This window comes from Helianthus annuus, chromosome 14, assembly GCF_002127325.2.
Source record: "Helianthus annuus cultivar XRQ/B chromosome 14, HanXRQr2.0-SUNRISE, whole genome shotgun sequence".
In the NCBI taxonomy this organism is placed as follows: Eukaryota; Viridiplantae; Streptophyta; class Magnoliopsida; order Asterales; family Asteraceae; genus Helianthus; species Helianthus annuus.
The window spans coordinates 143,895,748-143,917,168 of record NC_035446.2 but is presented as its reverse complement, the minus strand read 5'-3'; the positions used below and the strand labels follow the sequence as shown (position 1 = coordinate 143,917,168).

Sequence of the window (21,421 nt, the reverse complement as noted above, 5' to 3'; positions counted from 1 at the left end):
TTTATCAAACAAAAATCCAATTTATAATTAACTATCAAAAATAAAACCATCATTGTTCTTACAAAGTCCATCAATAAATACAAAAGACCAATACTTCGAGATGAAGTACTTGTTCAAACTTCAAACCACCATACACAAACACTCACAATCGAGGTGATTTGTAGACCATCAATAGTAATTGACAAACACCAAAAACCGTTTAATGATTTTTGTTATGCATCAATCAACTATGATTTTCTACAAAATCACCACCATGCATCTAATATCTATACGTACATACATACATACACACAAACAAGAGCTTCTAACACTTCATACCCTACTCTTTAATCGTCCACTAAAAGCTTCCATGGTCACAAGCCTTATCCCCCTCACCCACAACTCCGCCATTTCACATCCACCCTCACACACAAAATGCACTTCTTTTTTCTTTCCCGTCACCACCCGAAAAACCCCTGATGTGTTGGTATCACCTTTTGCCCTCCTACGCTTTACAAATTTCAGGCTCGGGCCCACCTCGGCTTCCAAACAAACAACGTTTCTTCTCTTAGACTTACCCCACCTTAACACACCTTCACTCCCTACCATTTTCAACACTTTCCTATGTGGCCTTCCTTTCCCTCCCCTTGTGTGTTTCAACACATTCCCACCACCTAAAACCAGCACCCGAGCACACTCGTCTAGTATCACACACTCTGCGTGTTTCATTGTGTGTTTTCTTGCAAGTGACAATGCGTTTTCACCTTTTGAATTACTGACATCACAAAGTGATCCACATGAGATCAAAAGCTTGCACATTTGTGCATTGCCTTCTCTTGCTGCCAACATGAGGGGTGTGTATCCGTCCCCATTGAGGGCGTTTATGTCATATCCTCTAGTGGTCAATAGTTTGACTGCTTGTGTATCTCCATGACGAGATGCATAGTGCAACGGATAAAAGCCTTGGGAACTTCTATTACCCTTTTCGAGGGTAAACCGAAGCATTACTTCTTCAAACATATCAGAGTTCTCCTTGGTTCTAGATAAAGAAATCGCCGTCTCGCCTTTTTTGTTAGTGAGTTTAACATCAGCACCGGAATAAACGAGAAGTTTGAAGGCATGAACATCGCCTTGTATGGCTGTCACCATAACCGCTGATAAACCATTGCTATCTTGCTCATTTAGATTGATGTTTTCCCGGCTCACAATAGCTTTCAAGGCTTGTATATCTCCTGAACGAGCTACAAACATTAAAGGCGAAAAGACAGTATTGTTGTTGGATACGGGTATCGTTCCATCTTTGATGACATTTAGCACAGTTTGTTGAAAGCTATTAGACCATTTATTTGATTTCGCGATTGACTGGGCAGACTGACCCAACATATTGACCAGACCAAGGTCAGCACCGGCTTTGATCAAGACTCGAAGACATTTTTCTTGTTTAAATTTTGCACAAATCATTAGAGGTGTTTCGCCATTGTTTGTAATTCTTGAATTGATGTCACAACCAGAGTCTATTAGGTGTTGAAGAATGGACGGAAACCCAAGCCGGGTAGTCATGTGTACTGCTTGGGATTCGTTTTTATGCGTGGTCTTGATTCGAGAATCAATGTGGGACCCACATTTGAGTAGTGTTTTGACGGCTCCTATGTTGCCACATAGGACCGCGTGATGTAGGAGTGTTCTACCATTGTGATAAGTGTTGGGGGAGAGATGGTGGAGTAACAGTTGCAATATAGTGCCACTTGATTCGAAATACTCCACCGCACACCACGTGATGGCATAGGGATCGGCTAGCCCTGCACCCACCCGAAACTCATCACCTGAACTCATCTCCCATGACCATGCTCCTAGTGGCACCTTGATGTCAGTTTTGGCACCATTCTTTGATTTTAAGCCAAAAAAAAAGTTTTGTTAGTTTCATGCATGTAATAAAGACAAAAGAAAAAATATTATATAGCAAGTTGAGGTTTAATAAATAGATATAAAATCTCAAAACGATTTGATGTGGGTCAACGTTAGCTAGGAATATATTAGTATATGTCATGTGCTAGAGTTTGAATCCATGTGGTATGTGTATCACCTAACCTCCTAGCATTGTTAGCCTAAAACCTCTAAAATTATTAACTTAATAAACCATAGAAGTTATGAATTCCCAATAATCGTAGATTACTGTAAGTATTATTTCGAGGAATAAACATAGATATTACAAAGGTTACCTGCAACAGCATACGAACAACCGTGGTCTGTCTGCTAACAACAGCAGCCACAAGTGGCGTGCAGTTGATGTTTGTGTGTAGAGAAGGCTTAGATGACTGGAGAAGCACCCTAGCAGCTGCATTTACATCTACCCCACACTATCATGTGAATAAAAATGAAGTTAATAAACAATTATGAAGCATGCACTAGTTAAAATAATTATTTTGTTTTTAGTATTTATTTATGATTTCATAGCATAAATTAACATTGGATGCTGTCTTAGTCTTGAAAAATAATTAGTCATAAATGATATGTTGGTATGTTTTATAATATAGTATGCATATAATATGTTAGCAGGTCAACCCGGCCCGACCCGTGTTGCCTCATACTAACAAATGGCTTGTTTCAACATAAGCCGATTTTGACCTCTTACCGGGCCCGCCCATGTTACAACATATATTGATTACCTTCAAAAGAGTATCGACCGCATCTGTAAACCCTCTACAGCATGCTGTGACAAGAGCATGCACAGCAATGTTGGCCCGAATCAGATCAGAAGCCATAAGCAACTCAATAAACTTCCCTCCTCGTCCATGACAGCTGGCCTCTAGTAGAGCTTCTTCACAAGCAGACCGAGATGCTCCGTTCTTTAGTAATATTTCAGAGATTTCAAAATGACCCTCCCTTACTGCTGCTGTTATTGAAAATCCTCTAAAAAGTTTCTGATTCACATCAGCTCCATGGCTCTGTTATTTTAGAAATAGAGGTGAGTTTCAACCCGATTAGATAAGATGGATCAATTCTGGTTAAGATTTTATTGTTTAATGAGCCAAATGGGCCAAGTTTAAAGGCTTATAAAAACGAAACAGGTCAAATGGGTCGAGAGGATTAAAATTTGGAAGTCACCTAAAGTGTTGATTTATATGCTTTAACCTCCTAATCCATTTATTCAAACAAATTAAGTATTAGGATTATCTACTCAAAAAACCTGTATACTTTCACTAAAATGTGGTTTATGTGGTTGATCCGGTCCTCCAAGTTCAAAAATACAGTTTTCGTCCCTTAATTTTTAAAGAAAACAATTAAACTTTAGGGAGGTAATCAGTAAGTCAAAAATGAGGTATCACTTTACCTCTCAAAAAATAAAATTTCTGTATTTTTTTTAATCAAAAAAATAATACTGAATCAACCAAAGAATACTTTAGGGAGTTAACCACATTTTTTGGTGAAAGCATGTAGGATTCTTTTTACAATAGCCCTAGATATTATGATATGATAGTGTGACCCTGCCGGTTCATTTTGATCAGCACTAAAGATTGCCGGTTTTGGCCCGTTACCCAGCCCACCCATTGCCACCTCAACATGTAACTTTCAGCATTAGTCTAGAGAAAGGAAATGTAAAGCTACTATCCTGTGTAAATGTGTCAGGGAGACAAATCATGTTGATATTCATGAAGGGCATGGATCTACCCTACACAAGTCAAACCCCTACGTTTGTATGGTCACAATGTCTCTTTGTTGTAACCCTCTTTTTTAGATGATTTGATGCGCAGTGGGTTAGTACTAATTAAAAAAATCATTTAAGAAGATTTTTTTTTTTCTGAAAGGATGTTTGACTCAAGAAAAGGTTGCCATATGGTGGATGTATGACTTGAAACCAAATAAACAAATAAATATCAAGCTCAAAGGCATAATCATTTTTGGCTCAAGTAGAGACTAACATTTGTTCAAAAAATAACTGTTGCAAGTTGTATAACACTTCCTATTCCGAATATGAAAAGAGTTGCAGCTCCTATGGACTATGGGAGGAATATAAACTATATAATACTTGGTTAATTAGCAAAAACTGACAAGATTAGCGTAGCCAGTGGATGTAGGATATTAAACAGTAAGTCAAATCCTACCAACAGCACTAATTAATAAACAAAACCAGATCTAGATTTTATAATTTCCTCCAGGTTGAAACATCAAAGAGTTTTTATGAATAAAATATGAAGGATCAACATGAGTGTTGAGAACATGTATCAATCGCGTTAAAATATAACATATAGTAATTATATTGTAATGATCTACTCCTACAAGTTCAGCATTTATCAGTACTCAGTAACAGCGGTCATCACATCCATGCTAATAAAGAGACTTTTCCTATATAGATAAGTTCATACAATATCTGGTTGCATAGATATTTTATTTTCTATGCAATCTATGATTCCTAGAGAAATGAAAAGTTTATAAGCTTCTCCTCTCGATTCAATCCGCAAACTAAATTTAAGGCTTCTCGACTCTAGACCACCGATTCTGTAGTGTGTGTGTGTGTGTTTTTTCTAAAAGAGCCTAAAATGTTGTAATTCTATCTTAGGTAATCTTTAACATACAACAACATTCAGTCTTATACACCAGGTGGCAACAAAATGTGCACCGTCTTATCAATTTTGCAATTCTATGTATTTAGTGAAGCAAAGTGCATCAACTTAAAAGAGCAGATAGATAATATCAATTAAATAAACATTAATTCTAGCACAAATTCCATATAAATCTTAATTCAAATAAAACAAAATAAAAGCAGAGCTCAAAAACTGTATACCAATAATTTCCGAACGAGATTCAGATTCCCGTTGTGAACGGCAACGAACAACGCAGTGACGTCGGATTTCAACTCCTGGTATTCGAATCGAACCGCATTTGCTGATTCCACGTGGCAGATCACCTCCGCCGTGCGCACCTTCAACGAAACAGCACCGACGAAGTTAACGTCGATGAATGGATCGTTAATACAATCTAACGCCGATTTTATATCATTTGATGACGAAGCTTCGAGTAGGCGTTGAGAGACGTCTGCTTCGTAGTCGACTGGAAACACCTGTTGTTTGCCGGAGAGGAAGCCTCCGCCGCTGCCTGAGTGACCGAAAACCGTCATTTTTGTACGTGTCCTCTTTCTCTCTTGAGTTACCGGCGGTTTCTCTCTCTGTCTCTACAGTTGTAGACTGTAGGAGGGGGAAATTGAAAGAGGTTAGCGCCAGAGGGAGAAGTAAAGACTAGTGTGTGTTTTATATGTGTGTGGTGGGCCCTTATTTGTAAAATTTTAGTTTCTATATCTATTTCATTTTCTTTATGATAAGGTGGTTTAAATTGTTCGTCGCTTGTTATTTGCTTGGAAAATGCTTGTTTGATTTGAGGCTATGTTGTAAATGAGTTGTTTTGCTTAGTTTGGTTTGTAAACAAGTCAAACACGAGCAAATATCCGTTTAATTCGGCACGGTCGACTAGTGAATAGCCCTGGTTCTGGATTTTATCAAGTACCCCACCCTTCTTTCACATCACTACGTCTAGGGTGTGATCGTCATGACTCATTACAGGAGGGTTCGGAAGGGGGCGAGGGGCACAAGGCATAACTAGCTTGAGGGTGTGAGCCACTTTTCGAATTTATTTATTTTTTAATATATAATTAATTAATTATGTCTAGTCCATCTCAACCTAATACCATATTTCTAAGGGGAGGGGGGTGGTTCACTAGTGATAGAATTTATCACTCACAAGCACCAATCAAGTTTCGCCATTTCATCAACCATTTTTCATCACTCATAACCTTTTTTTAGTAGGGGTGGTCATCACTCACCACCACACCCAACAATTCCCCCCAACCAACAACTACCCTCACAAATAAAACAATAACAGCGTGATAAAAATAACGAAAATTTGATTTCGTAATCGTATAACGCGTTATAGAAAATGGCGGGGTGGGAACTTTAGTTTTTCCACGCGTTATAAAGTGTTTCACGCGTTAATCTTTGCACCGCCCCATGTGCTCTAAGGGAAGCGGGGGTGGTCACTAGTGATAGAATTCTATCACTCCCAATATCCAATCAACTCATGCCATGTCATTACCCACTATTCTATCACTAGTGATAGAAATGTAGTGAGGGTGGTCACTAGTGATAGAATTTCATCACTCCCAAAAATTTTTAATTTTTATTTTAAAATTAGAAATTAACAATAAAACACTAAATTATAAATTTCATTAAAATTAAAAAATAAATTACATAGCAAAATAAAAAAAACAACTAAACATTGGAAAAAACTAAACGGGTGGCATCTCCCAACCTCACCTTTCGCAAATCTCGCGCTTTTGTTGAATTACAACTGACTTAAACGGTTCGTCGAGATGGGCAATTAAAATTTATATAAAGATGAGAGACCTGAATTGCAATTAAAGGAAAGCTATTTAAAAATAGCTAACAAAAGTTGAGGGGCCTGAATTGCACTTTTCATCAAACTTGGTATTAATTCAATTGCTAAAGGACAAAACAATCTGAATTGCATTTTTCATCAAACAATCTTTTCACGCGTTATGGTTTCAACGAGTTATTTTTTTTAACGAGTGATAGAAGGAGTGGCAACGGTGTGCGTTATCTTTCCACGCGTGGTGGGAGGTCCACGGACCACCCCGCCTCCCTTAATAAAGTCTTAATAAACCTTACGTAAGTGACACCATTTAAAGCCTCTTCTACCAAGTGTAAGTGACACCATCTAGCAAATTCTTTTTCCATCTTACCTTTGAAGCCTCTTCTTCCCTACAACATATAACCTTATATAAGATACTAGTTTAAGAACCCGCGAATTTCACGGGTTGGTAAAAGGAAATATCTTCAGTATCACCATTACAATTGATATAAATATTATGATTTTATACACGTTAAAACACAAACGAATAGAATAGAGTATGACAAATTGAAATACATGAATATGCAATGATCACAATTCGTTGAAAATCTCTTTATAAACCACATTAATTGTTTTATCTGTAGGTTTGCCGTTGTTGTCAAGTATTAGTAGTTTGACTCCATTTCGCGTTTTATCCTTGATTAAGCAACACACGATTGACCATGAGAGAAGACGGGTTGTTTCAAGTGTAAGCCAACTCCAGTAAGTAAATGTCGTTGACATAAAATTTAAAATGGAACAACAGTTCCATTACTTTTGTAATGATTGATTTACAATGAACTCACAAAACCAAATATGAAGTTTGTCCTTTTACATTTTATATTTTGTGCTTTCTTTTATGACATTTTATTCTACAAACTTATAATTAGCACCTAAATACACAAATGAATTGATATAGGCAACATAGCCAAAAGCGTTTCAAAGTTGTAATTGTAACACATGCCTTTAACATTCATTGAGCCAAAAAACACATAATTAACCATAACATAACCATTGCAATAAAAATATATTAAACCCGACGATCAGATAATTGAATAAATGTAAATGAATTTAAAGTATTAGAGACAAAAAGGTAGAAACTCCATATAAACATTCTTCGCCATGTGTAAATTTTGCCATGTGTAAAATCTTGTCTACTTCTTGCGACTGCTAAAAAAGTTGTACCATATTTATATACAGTTGTACCTACAGCCCAAGTTCTTCCCTTTAATTCTGGCTTATTTGACCATAGGATCCCAGCCCACATCTTCCAAATGACCCAATCATTACGACCTATACATAACCATATAAAGCAGTTGACTTTTTAGTCAAAATAATACATATGACTAACTCACATGGGTATCGGAATTTCAATCCATGCTTATGCTATAAGACTTGTAGCTTGCGCATGCCCGTTGACCCGTTCATTGAACATGCTTAGTCTAGCCTTCACCTTTAGCAGATTTAGAAACACACTCCAAATGAATAGTTTGCTTTTCTCTCCGGGTTCAGGTTCAGGTGGTGTACGGTATCCATATAGCAATTGGTACACCCTCCACTCTCATTATTGATGACAATTAGTTCAAAGTCAATTATTCTTAAAAATCTATCTGTTAAAACCCTTTGAAGTACCAAGTTTGACTTTTTTAAGTCAAATCCCACCTGATAAAAAAAGATAGATAGAAAAATTGCACAAATATCTATCATTTTCATATAAAAATATCCTTAAACTTTTAACAGTTATTATTGTTATCATTATTCAAACCCTGAAAAAATATAAACACAACAAACACAAAAGAAAATGATGAATGAAGAAGTACCTTGGGGTCCCATTGTGACTTTTCAGCTCTAGCAACCAGGTTCACACCAAACTGTAAAAAGAACAAAAAAGCTAAATGTCAGTTTGCAAAAAAAAAAAAAAAAGTACTGGTGCTTAATTCAGAAAACTTATAAAACATGGTGCCCAAAAGCTAAACAATAGAATGATTACTGTGGCGGTGAAATTGGTTTTAGTAATAATAACAATACATAAACTATAACAAATTACGAAAGTTGATTAGGAGAATACTTAATTAATCATTTCGCTTGTATGCATATGAATAAAGAACCAAACATCAAGAGATATGATACAGTGACATGGCTAAAAAGAAAAGACAATAATATAAAAAACTAAAAAAAGAGCAAAAAGACCAAGCCAAGTCTGTAAACCTGTATAGTTACTTATCTCGCAAAAGATCATTGTTTAAGTCAAGCAAACACCATCATTTAACCAGTCAACCCATCTCAGACACCTTAGTGCTTAACTTTCCCCAGTTAACATTTCCATATATGTATATATAATCTACCTTTCATACATGTAGTGATCCTTAAAAGTGTGATTTACTGAGGCAAGTATTGGCATAAAATAATTATCTATGTGTGTTTCTTAACTTGTGAAATGTACATAGCTCAATTTGTTTGACCGATTCGTGGTAGACATGATGATGCTAGCTAACGCATAATGTTCAAGTGAAGGCTTATATTCACCCTTGGCATCACAAACAATACCCATAAGTCTTTGGACTGATGCTGCTTATATAGAAGCAGTTGAAGCATTTGCTTTGTGAGTGTCAAGAGCCATTTGACATAACTTCTTAGCCTCATACATGAGTGGCCTATTTAAACCGAACCCGCTACGCTTACCCACCCCATCTCAGCATCTAGATAATATTTCACAGTCTTACCATTTTGACCGCCTTACCCTTCGTTTAGCTACCTACTAAATTTTTAAGACATTTAGATTATTTTTACAACAATGAAAAAGAACAAAAACATGTTTGCAACCCAACTTGTTTGTTTGACTCGCATAGAAAATAACATGTTTAAACACGGACCTGTTACCGATCCCATCTAACCCATATAGTCACCTAACTACACTAATAGTTTTAAAAGACATGATACTTCATATTTGCAGGGTATGTATGTTGAATTAGACATGATAATTATTTTATGCCAATACTTGCCTCAGTAAATCACACTTTTAAGGATCACTACATGTATGAAAATCTAGTTATCTAGTGCACAATATTTCAACACTCCAACACTTAGAGAATCTTGACAGATAGAGGAAAAGGTTAGAAAATCTAAAATAATAAACTTTGTAAGATTATTGTAGCAAAAGATATGGAACAAAGAAAAGGGTTACTCAATAACAACTAAAGAAAATTAAAAGGTCCTTCCCACAATCACCTGCAAGTCCGTTATGGACTGGTTACAGCTATTCAAATCATGTACAGAAAACCTTATAGTAAACCCCAAATAATATACATAAACACAAAATAAATAAAACATCGCCTACATTTATTCAACAGTAGCAGCCAAGATACCTGACCCATTCTAAAAAATAGCTTATAAAGAAATTTGTCTATATTATCAGAACTTTCATCTCCATTAACTGCAGCTTAGGCAAAACAATCCGGTCAATTAATGTATTCTATAAACCAGTGTTTAACCCAACCCAAACCTCATTAAGCTTAGTAAAAAAGTAGTTGGTACAACAGTTCTTGCCAATTTATACAAAACAATAAATTGATTATCTATATATTTTAAGCATTTGGTTCTGCACATCTTTTTTTGTAGTTCAATAACATTAAAGCAAGATATATAAATGTATAAGAAGTTTGTAATGTGTACCTTTTGTATCTTGATACGAATGTAAATAGCGGGCTTTATCAAACATTTTGCAAGAGAAATTGTAGTTGAAACAAAGTTGTACCAGTAGCCCGATATACGTTTTTCATCAATCATGGAGCAAAGTTAACTGATACGTAGTATATTTGAAGAATATAATACTTGTGTTAAATGAAAATTATGGTGTTAGAAAATGCTTATTTTTTTTAAATGACCCACCTGTTGCTAGCATCTTGCTAAAGCATCCCAAGTTACATACCACGACACGCGGCAACCTCTTAAGGATCTCACAAACAACAATCCTAACAAACTATAGCTTACAATATCTGCTATTGTGTACCCTCATACCATTAAACCACCGAGAAGTCGAACGCTAACTTCAAAACTTACCCCGTTCCTAGAATTGAAAATAAAAAAAATAAATAAATAAATAAAAAGACTTAACAACTGGAAGCAATATCTTGGAAAATAACCAAATTTTAAGAAAATAGATTAAAAGCGAACCTCTTGTTGGGCACGAACAAAAAATTTTAGGTGCAATTTCTAATTAACATTCTTATATTTAGACGGCTCAATTTGGCCCAAACAAAAAATTACTCGTTTTGACTCGCTATTCAACCAGCTCAACCAAACCATGACCTGAAGAAAAGTAGCATCACAACTCACAAGTATAACTCTCCTGCAGTCCGTGGATTTTGGCTAAAAGAGATATTGATAATTCAATTAGCAATCCAACAGCTTAAAATAATCAACTCGACCACGAAAGTCTGTTACTTTAGGTGCCAATTTGGAACCAATTTAGCCGAAACAAAAAACTACTTGTTTTGACTCACTGTTCAATTAGCCCGACCCAAACCATTACTGAAGAAAAGTAATCTCACAAGTATAACTATTGGGAAGCCCATGGACTTGGGCTCAGTGAGATATAGAGAAATCAATCAGCTCAAATAAGAAAGTTAAAATGATCAATTTACCACAAAAATTACCTTAGGATGCAATAGCCCAATCTTGGATGAAGCACTACAAACTTCCACATGCAACTTATCATTCACATGAGGCTCTTCTAACTTGAACTTGAACTCTGCATCCTATCTTGGATATTTGTTCTTCTTTATATGCCGCATCACCAGAAAAAACTTCAAAAATCCATATAACAAATAAACCAGAAATAAGCAAATTTGAAAAACCATACCTTTGTTTTTCTTTCATTTCCTTTGAAGAGGATTCTGACATAAGAATTTGTTCTCCACTATTATCATTTCAAGACCTGATTCAAAACATAAACCCTAATAAAAAATGAACATTAAAAAAACTGACCTGGCCAAATTTATTTTTCTATGTCAAATCCACATTGTTCCTAAAGAGAACACTACTGAATTGGAACAAAACAACATTAGACAATTTAACGTCACAATATATCAAAGAATATACCCTAACTTGAATGACACAACTTTATGGATTCGAATAATAGAAAGTTCAGTTAGATAGATGAACTATAAGTTATGAACTTGTATACTAACCTTAATTCGAGAGACGCTGAGAAGATTTAAAGAAAAACCCTAATGAAAAAAACTGAGATGGTTGCTTTCTCAATTCAACCTACCACAAATGTCGTCATCTACCAGTGAAATGCATCCTGTTCCATTGTCGATTAAGAATCAAAATAAAACTGAAAAGAATGAACATCGATTCAAATAAACTTACAATTGATTCAGTGGCGAATGAGTATGGAGGCGTAGGATTAGGAGCAAAAATGATAACGAAAGAAAAAGGAGAGGAGAAGAATCCGTGACTGATTGAGGGCTAGGGTTAAAGAAAAATGGGTAAAGGAGAGAGAGAGAGAGATGGCGGTGGGAAACGTACGTGAGAAGGAGATAAAGGAGAATTGAGGATTGGCGCCCATAGTGAATTATCTTGATTAAGAGGATGTCCACATCAACAAAATTATTGCCTAAGCAAAGGACATGTGGCATTAAGTGTATTTTTTTAATATAATAGGTAGATTTTTAAAAGGAAAGCTTATAACCTATAATCTAACAAGGTTATATTTTATTTTCAACTTAGATAAAATATTTTTAAAAGGAAAGCTTATAATCTATAATCTAACAAGGTTATATTTTATTTTCAATTAATTGATAAATAATGTATATCTGTATCATGTTATTATGCGGTTAGATATTAAACTATGAGTCAATAGTAAATGTTTTACACTTTTACTCCTGTGGTTAAAGTCCAACTAAATGACATTTGAAGAGTCATTTTGCTGACATTTTATGAAGTACTAAACTCTTGGATAGTTGGATACATGTCCCATTTTATGAAGTCAGTTTTTTTGCTTATGAAAAAATAATGCTTAGACTTTGAGGAGGTCATCGACCCTGTCAAGTAAACAAGCAAGAATCCGAAAAGTACGCAACCAGATTTAATGTAAGGAGCATAGTGTTATATGCCTATATCATAGTCGGATCTACATCTACCATGGGGTTAGGGTGAACGGGATGGAGTAGGGAAGTTGTGCGTGGAGATGAGCTGCCACAAGGGGATGTGCCGCCAACATCAATTTGCCGCGCAGTGAAGGAGGTGAGCGGTGACTACTCACCGCATGCGGGGAACATGAGGGAGAGGGGGTAATGGTGGGCCCCACTCTCTTTCAAACAATCATGCATTTTTCTTTTCTTTAAAAAAAGAGTAAATTACACAGATTGTCCTTTAATTACACCCTAAATTGCAGTCCCTGCCCTTTGCCTTTAATTTGTGCATTCCATGTCCTTTAAATAACAAATTTGCACAGTCCTTGTCCTTTTCTCCAAACCCCATCCAATAACCCAGTTAAATGCACCCATGTGTCTCTCACATGATGGGTAAAATTGTAAATGACCTTCCACCTACCCTTAAAAACCCCAGGAGTCTTCTGATAACATAATGAAGATGACAATTTAATGAACAACAACATATCTACAGGCAATTTAATCACAACAACACATGAAGATGACAAGTGCAGCACATGTATCAGTTATCACGATTGACAATTAACATAAATATAACAAAATCACATCTTCACTTTGCACATTTAAAACCACCAATCGGTCAAAACAAACCATCAGACTTTCTACCATATTGACATATAAGCTGTTTATATAAAAAAAAAAGAATCATATCATCATCTTCAACTTCCTACCATATTGACACCGCCACCCGACATCCCGACTGCCTCCTATATTTCCGGTGACCACAACCACCAGATTCAACCCAAACGACTGCCAACCCTATGAGAATCACTACAGAACGCGAGACGGGGTTTAAGATCAGAAAATTATCACGATTAAAGTGAACTAGCAACATTGGACACTTACAATCTTACCCGATCAGATTCGAAGCCTTACCAGGGTACGAAGACCTGAACAGAAACGCTATTAAAGTTGTGCTTCGAATTCCGGCGGCTAAAGACAGCAGGAGGGTGAAGAGGGTAGTGTTTGGGCGCCGCACATCACCATTATTCAATCCCACGAAACCACCTCCTCCACCAGCGGCTGCGGCAGCCGCCAGTGGCCCTTGTTCTGCCGCCGTCGTAACGGTGGTTCTTCCCACTGTCGCTGCACTCGCGACACTCTCTCTCTCTCTCTCTCTCACCTCTGACTCTCTCTCTCACCTTGCTTTATCTCTAGATGTGCAGATTAAGAGGGGTGTGTGCGGAGTGATACGAGGGAGCTCGGAGAAGGAAGGGTGGCGTGGAGGCGTTTTAAACCAGCAAAAGTGAAGGTCGGAGTCCTGGGGTTTTTAAGGGTAGGTGGGAGGTCATTTACAATTTTACCCATCATGTGAGAGGCACATGGGTGTATTTAACTGGGTTGTTGGATGGGGTTTGGAGAAAAGGACAAGGAGTGTGCAAATTTATTATTTAAAGGAGATGGAATACACAAATTAAAGGGAAAGGGCAGGGACTGCAATTTAAGGTGTAATTAAAGGACAATCTGTGTAATTTACTCTTAAAAAAATGGTTTGTGTGAAACCATCCTTTATGTTTTTTGGGCAAGAGTGGTGTATGAAAGGAGAATTGACATGGCACATCATGATTGGGTGAGTGGAAACTTCCCTCCATCTCATGAGGGGTGCACCCTCTTCAACCTTAGGGACAACCCGGGCAACCCTTCAATTTTTTCGATGAAGTAAAAAGTTAGTGCAAACAAAATCTTATGTATCGGATACACCTGACTAAATATTAGGACACCTCTGAATTTTTCTTCTAAATCCGTCACCGAGTAGTATCATCCCAATTGATGTGACATGCCATACGAAAACAATTTATAAACACATAAAACCATATAACTCATCTCCATATAAAACCATATAACTCATGTTCATTTAAAGAACAAAACTCGTGTATAATAACCCTCCTTATTTCTCAACTAAATTTAGCGTTGAAAAAAATGAGCTTGTTGTAGTTTTAGAATTCAATTAGGTAATTTTCTCATATGAGCATATCTTGAAGTGGTTTAAAAAGTTTCTTTAAGAGTATGGGGTATGCGGCGGGGGTTGGGGTGTGGGTTGGGTAAAAACGCCCAAGTCATCACCCCGGGTAGGCTTGGGTTTGGGTGTGGCTTCCTGGGCGGGAGTTTCAGCCCGGGCGTTGGGCATGCCTAGCGGTCCTACGTGGCCGGCTCTTATTCGCTTGTTGGCTAGGTCATAGCGGGCTACATTTAAATTTCAAAATATAACCATTTGGCCAAGCCAAACGGTTCACCAACTCGCTATAAAACCCCCAACCCCACCGCCTGTCCCCATCGCTACCCCAACCCAAGTCACTCCACCTACCCCAACCGCTACCCACACACACTTGATCGATGATCTCTTGGACGCCCGAGGAAGAGCTAGCCCTTGTCACGAGCGTCGTGGACGCGATGAAGCTCGATTGTTTTAAAGCCTACTACGACAGTGTCCCGGGCGGTGATATAAGTCACGAAGACCGGGTGACGGTGGCCAACATCGAGTTCCGGGGCAAGGAGCGGAAGCCGTTTGACAAGCTCGCCCTTTTCGAAATCTACCATACGATTTAGGCTATTTTTATTTTGTAATCCTTTTTTTTGTAGAATTTTGTAATTTTTAGGAAATTTTAATAATAATTTTAGGCTTTTTTTTTAAATTTTGTGTGTATTTTTTAATTTTAAGTTTTTTTTTTTAATTTGGGGGTGACATGGCCAACCCATGCGGTCTAGTCATGCCCCGCCATACCCCATGGATATGTCACTCACCAGCGGGGGGGCTCGAACTCCACTTATCAACCCATGCCTCAAACCCCCGCCCCACCATACCCCACGGTCTAAGAAAAAAAAACTAAAGTGTTAAGGTCCTACCAAACTTGCAACAAAAATCTTGAGAATGAGAAAACATCAAAATGGTTTATTAGAACATGTGTAGTGAGACTTGATCTTCATGCTTCATCTTTAGGCATTATCTGACACGTAATATCCTAGTCAGCACATTACAGGTATAAAGTCTCTTGCTGTGATTACCCAAGTATTTTTTTTTTTTTAATTTCCTATTGAACCATTCAAAGATCATCCGACATTTTAATGCTCACGCCATTTTTTTTCCCTTTCTCGCCGGGCGCAGAGGTGGGGGTATGGAGGGTGAAGTGGCCTTCTCATGCCACTTCATTTCCCCACTACTCATCTTCTTAACTTGCATAGAGAAGAAAGACACATAACTGACTCGCATGATTGGCCTTATGAGTTATATTAAAAATCCAGGTTTTAGTCTGAGGTTTATCACCACTTGTTTAATAACTTGTATTACGGTGAATGTGACGAATAAGGGTGTGTTTGGGATTGCTTTTTCAACCTGATTTTTTTGATTATTGTGTTTTGAAATCGCAAAAAAATCTATTTTGAGTGTTTGGTAAAATTTTTTTTAATAAATACTGATTTTTTACGTTTTGTAGAGATCAAAACGTGATAATCCAAAAACTGATTTTTACGTTTTGTAGATATCAAAACGTTTTGCAGAGATCAATATATATATATATATATATATATATATATATATATATTTGTCAAATACTCAAATAGTTGATTATCTGATTATTGTGATATCAAACAACATAATCAAATCCAAACACTATCTTTCTTCAGTACGTTTTGTTACAGCTAATTATCTGGTCATGATTATTCAAAACGCATAATCTATTTTCAAAACTCAACCCCAAACACCCTCTAAGTAACATTGAAAGAACAAACCAAAAATTACTTTTATTTTTTACTAATAGACTCCTTATATAAAAACACTGACTTTTGTGAGAAAAAAAAATCAAACTTCGATTTTGATGTTACGTTAGTATATATCTGCAATACAAAACATGTTATTCCTAGGTATATACAAGTCAGTTAATAAAATCATACGTATACATATCACTTAATTATTGTTTATTAAATTAAAAAAATAATAAAGCCATATTTTATGTAGAATTTAAGGAGGACTAAGCCATATTTTAAGTAAAAGTTTACGTAAAGTTTTTTCATACATGGCCCAAAACTAATTAAAATTTTCCATTGATTTATGCAAATGACGTGAGGAATGGATAGAATATTGATGATGATTAAGGGACGGTTACTGGTTTCGGATTTAATCCATCCGTGCGTGACTGCCTAATGGCACTATGGCAGGCCGGCCTCTTTGGAAACACTACATAGCGTCATTGTTACTCCATTTGTTGTTCCATAATGACAAGCTAACAATTAATTATAACTAATTAATCATAATGCTAGGATTTTTTGATTACCAAATTAATTATAATTTACCACAAGCCAAGAGTTAAACATTGGTATTCTCTCAAAAAGCAAAAGCCTGTACAAGTCAGCTCAGGGGCGGAACCAGAAGGGGGTCAAGAGGGTCCGTTGACCCTCCGGTCACCGGAACTTTTTGATTTTTTATTTATAAATTTTGAGTTTTTGAAGAACAAACTTAGAGATGGACCCCCTAATTTGAACCAGTATAGAATATAAGCTTATGATGACCCCCTAACTAAATCGTTCTGGTTCGGCCTTGAGTCAGCTAAAGTTAGAATGACAATCAAAATGCTAGTTAAGGCCATGCGTAGTGGTAACCTCCCATAAACCCCTTGTGAGGTTGGCCGGAATCCGTCATATGGCGCCCCTAGGGGCGGTGTGTCGCAGTACCATAGGGCGCTATATTCTGCTTTGGCGGGATACAACCTAGTGAACCTACCACTACACACAGACTAAAGGTAACCTCCCAAATTTGATGGTTTTATGTAGAGATCTTTAAAGCCATCGACACTGCTTGAACCATTTAAATTGTAGTGAATCAGCCTGTTTGAAATTCAAATGGCTTGGTTCACGGCTCGGTTTTCGGCCTTTCAAGATTTTATGTTAGGTTCGGTCTAAAACTTGGAATCGTAGTGTAAAACGAACCGATCGTTCAACCTTTATTATTTATATTTTTTTGCTAAATATAAGAATGTAAGGAACACAAATGATTCCTAGTTTTGATATGATTGAAATTAGGAATTTGTGTTATTAGGTTGTTAACTAATGTGCATATGTGGTAAAATTATCATAAAGGGACTCCTAAATATATGAATAGTACAAAGATACAATAGATCGTAAAATGTAACACATTGGATCATAAAATATCACATACCGAGAAATATAAAACAATGTGGAAGAAAAAAAGACACAATGAGTTGTAAAGAAAAACACAACGACGCAAATAAATAAAAGACACAATGCTAAATAAAAAGACACAATGATCAAAACAAAAAATCTAAAATCTACAAGCTAAAAATCCAAAAGCGAAAACTTAAAATCTCATATCGTAGAGTTTGACAAGACGGTTCCAATGCCGCTTGAATGAGTTCAATCGCAGTCTATTTAATACTCTTCCTACAACTTCCTGTTTTTCGAAGACTGTGTATTTTATCCTTACCCTACCACCTACATGTCTCTAAACACTTACCGTGATGTAGTGTTAGAAAGCTTATTAGAATTGAATTAGTCAGCAATGAAGACACATATTTTGAATACTTTCGTCCTTTCACAAAAGTGTAATGTGTCGCCTCTTATGTGTTTCACACAAGTTTTATGAAAGTTAGCCGAGCTAACATTGATAATTTAATAGGAGTACTTTCCGTTCAAGGTGTCATTAATCTTCTAATAATGGGATATTGTAAGCAAAACTAACAAAAGAAAATCACATAGAAGTAACACTCATTATCTTATATGGTTTTATAGCTTGTAAAATCGTATGGCATAAAGCACATATCTAACATAAAAAAATTATATACCTTTAAAATATATAGGGAGGGAAAGAGATAAAACACAACTTATTGCTTAAGAAACAAAAATGAATAATTTTTTTAATGAATAATTCATTAATATATTATATATTGTCTATATGTTGTAGATTTTATTACACATGTGCATGTAAACGGTCGGTTCAAAACTGAAACATATATGAACAAATTAGTTTGAGATTTTTCATGCATGTAACCTACACAATTAAATGTGTGGTTGATGAATTAATTATTTTCCGAATGAATTTTGTTGTTATTAAAACAAAGTACTAATAGCAAATTCACTACAGTATGATTTGAATTAGCTTGCTTTAAAAGCTTAACCATTTCTTTAGATTAATGGTCTCCCCTAACATTGGACTTTTTTCTGTAACCCCTAGATTTAGTTTGAGTTTTTTACCATAATGGTGTTGGTGAAAAAGTAATTACTAAAATAGTGTTATGAGAAAAGTATTTACCAAAATGGTGTTTTTAAATGGTTTTTTTTCTTTCTCACTCCTAATCTCATTAGATAAATCCAATTTATTATATAACTATTGTTCTAATCATTTTTTCGAAGAATAAAAAAACTATTTTTTTTCTTCTAAACCTATGTTGAAAAAAAAAAAAAACTATTTTAAAACTCTAAAACTGTATTTGATAGAAAAACTACATTAGTTAAAGGTATTCAAACACTTTAAGAATGGAACTTATTTGATATATTGTCATATTGATTTAAAACACAATACATTAAATTAAAATGTAAAAACATTTAAGTTTATCGTGTTCAAACACAAAAGAGTTTGTAGGTTCGAAGCTACTAATTTTATTTTCTTGTTTTACAAAAGTGTAAATGTAAATTTTATTTTTCTTGTTTTACTAAAGTGTAAATGTAAAAAAAAAATTCTTTACTAACGCTCGGAATAAAAATCCCCTAACTCAGTCCTTGAAGACATGATTTAGATGAAATAAGGTATCAACAAAATGGCTGACTAAAAAAATCTGAACTATAAAAAAATTTTATCTAGTTTTTTAATATATTACAATTTAAGTTAATATAATAAGATATTAAATAATTATAAAGTCCATTTCAAAGTGTTAACATATTTTTAAACTAATGTAGTCTGTTCTTTTTCAAGAAAAAAAACAATATTGTGTGATTTATATTAAAAAAAATATGTCAAAAAATATAACAGTGGTCGTATATAGATTTGAGATTTGAGTGAAGTTTTTAGTTTTTTTTATTAAATACATATTTATGAGGGTATAATTTAAAACACACGTATTTTTTTTTCAAAGTAGGTATTGTAAAAAAATAGGCTTATTAAGATTCTTAAATAAATTAAGTTTGGTGAGAGGCACTATACCATGATTAAATCATTAGTTATTTAGTTAATTAGATTTATTCAATGAGATTAGGAGTGACAAAGAAAAAAAAAACTCTTTAAAAACACCATTTTGATAAATACTTTTCTAATAACACCATTTTAGTAAATATTTTTTTCACCAACACTATTATGGAAAAAAACTCGGTTTAGTTTCTTGTATCCTTAATTTGCTATAAATGTTAAGATTAAAGTTTACTCTTACTCTTCTTTCCTGAAGGGTTTGTTTGTGGGGTTTTTTTTTTCGCTGTTAAAATAACTTCACCACTATTTTTATATTTATAAGAATGATTTGTAGGTTATTAATAACATTTTAACCCATTTGATAAGGCACGTCATTTATGTCCTAAAAGTACTTCATAAATCATAACGGTACAATCTCGACAATAAATTATATAACATAGATCACCACTCAGTTTGTAAAGCAATTGAGTGTAAATCTTCAATTGTTTGATCAATAACCACTATTTTAATTAATATATATTAAGACACATTTAACATAACCAATATAATATACTGTAAACAAACCGAATCTTCATGAACTATTCGTGAACTTATTCGAAAGAGAAGTTCGTTTATGTTTGCTTATTTAATAAACGAATAGCATAAACACACGTTTTGGCCGTTCATTTATGTTCGTAAACGTCCGTTTATGTTCCTTTATTTACATTTGTTTATGTTCGTTTCAATTTTGATACATAAGTAGTTATGGTTATATGAATATTTAACATAAAAGGAGCTTTCTAACTACTTATATAAATATAACTGATTGGTAATTGGGCTTTCTAGTATTAAATTGAGTGGCGGAGGAGAGAAATTAGAGGAGATGTTGATGTGACGGTGGAAACTAAGAAATGAGTATAACACATGGCCTAACTATAAACAAGTCATCACTATTTTGATAGGGTGGTAAGGGAGTTTTTCCATAAGGGTTTTCTTTCTGGGGTATCTGAAATTCAATCCCTACTAAGTGCAATATGTACATAATGAGAGTAAATACCACTGGGAAGGATTCGTACTTGGGGCAAAGTTTAAGAGTTTTCCCTCGCTTAGAGGGAGTTAGTATGTGTCTTTGGAGTCATCTAAAGTCTCCCGATTTACTTTTTCTCTCTTTATAAGGCCCCATTCGGTATTTTGAATTTGTTAGAAGCAAAAATGAGAAAGTTTCTTTGGGCGGGGTCGAGTGAGGGGAATAAAATTCATTGGGTAGCTTGGGTTTGGTTTACGCAAAATAAAAGGAGGGGAGGTTTGGGGGTTAATAGTTTGAGAGAGGTAGATGAAGCTCTCTTAGCTAAATGGGTCTGGAGGTTTAAGGTTGTCACACCCCTAATTTCCACGTGTCACCGGTGGGCCCGGTGGGGGATTATCGTGACGTAGTTGATATCATCATAGTCAAACAACACAAATTATAATGCACAGCGGAAGCAAAAGATAGATTTATTTCAACTTAAATTATTGTAATATTCAAGTATCACAAAATGTCGAAATAGATCCACAGGCAGATTCAAACAAAAAGGAAACTTCATTTCAACAGACTTCATGCATCCTAAGCTTGCGAGACTTCTATGGATGCTTAAGGAGTGACCAGCCTATTACGCGTAGTACCTGCACTTAGCCTTTTTGGAAAATACGTCAGTTTACACTGGTAAATACAATTTAACTGACTCATTTTGAAAATGTTTAAAAATTGATTTAAATGCCC

General features: G+C 35.4%; 1 protein-coding gene and 1 long non-coding RNA gene across 6 annotated transcripts; both read right to left on the bottom strand.

Moving 5' to 3' along the window:
- On the bottom strand, nt 1-5,210 carry LOC110904102 (ankyrin-3). The gene is made up of 4 exons (XM_022149919.2): nt 4,763-5,210; nt 2,646-2,924; nt 2,199-2,336; nt 1-1,863 (listed from the first exon to the last, which is right to left on the bottom strand). Exons 1-4 carry the CDS (start codon nt 5,093-5,095, stop codon nt 313-315), a joined length of 2,301 nt encoding a protein of 766 aa, XP_022005611.1. The 5' UTR covers nt 5,096-5,210; the 3' UTR covers nt 1-312.
- Nucleotides 5,211-7,406: 2,196 nt separating this feature from the next.
- LOC118486694 lies at nt 7,407-11,917 on the bottom strand. Of its 5 annotated transcripts, none has more exons than XR_004879547.1 (5): nt 11,752-11,917; nt 11,240-11,683; nt 11,034-11,156; nt 8,199-10,444; nt 7,407-8,040 (listed from the first exon to the last, which is right to left on the bottom strand). It is a non-coding gene; the product is annotated as an uncharacterized LOC118486694 (long non-coding RNA). The 5 variants fall into 5 exon arrangements; XR_004879548.1 differs by having other exon boundaries at nt 8,199-8,249; XR_004879546.1 differs by having other exon boundaries at nt 7,407-10,444; nt 11,240-11,314; nt 11,568-11,683.
- Between the last annotated feature and the right edge of the window lie 9,504 nt (nt 11,918-21,421).

Excerpts from the sequence above, each read along its gene's own strand:
- LOC110904102 (XM_022149919.2), bottom strand. The coding sequence starts at position 5,095 with ATGACGGTTTTCGGTCACTCAGGCAGCGGCGGAGGCTTCCTCTCCGGC. Across the intron at positions 2,337-2,645 it reads CGGTCGATACTCTTTTGAAG|TGTGGGGTAGATGTAAATGC; the intron begins GTAATCAATATA and ends TTCACATGATAG. Across the intron at positions 1,864-2,198 it reads TTGTTCGTATGCTGTTGCAG|AATGGTGCCAAAACTGACAT; the intron begins GTAACCTTTGTA and ends TTAAAATCAAAG.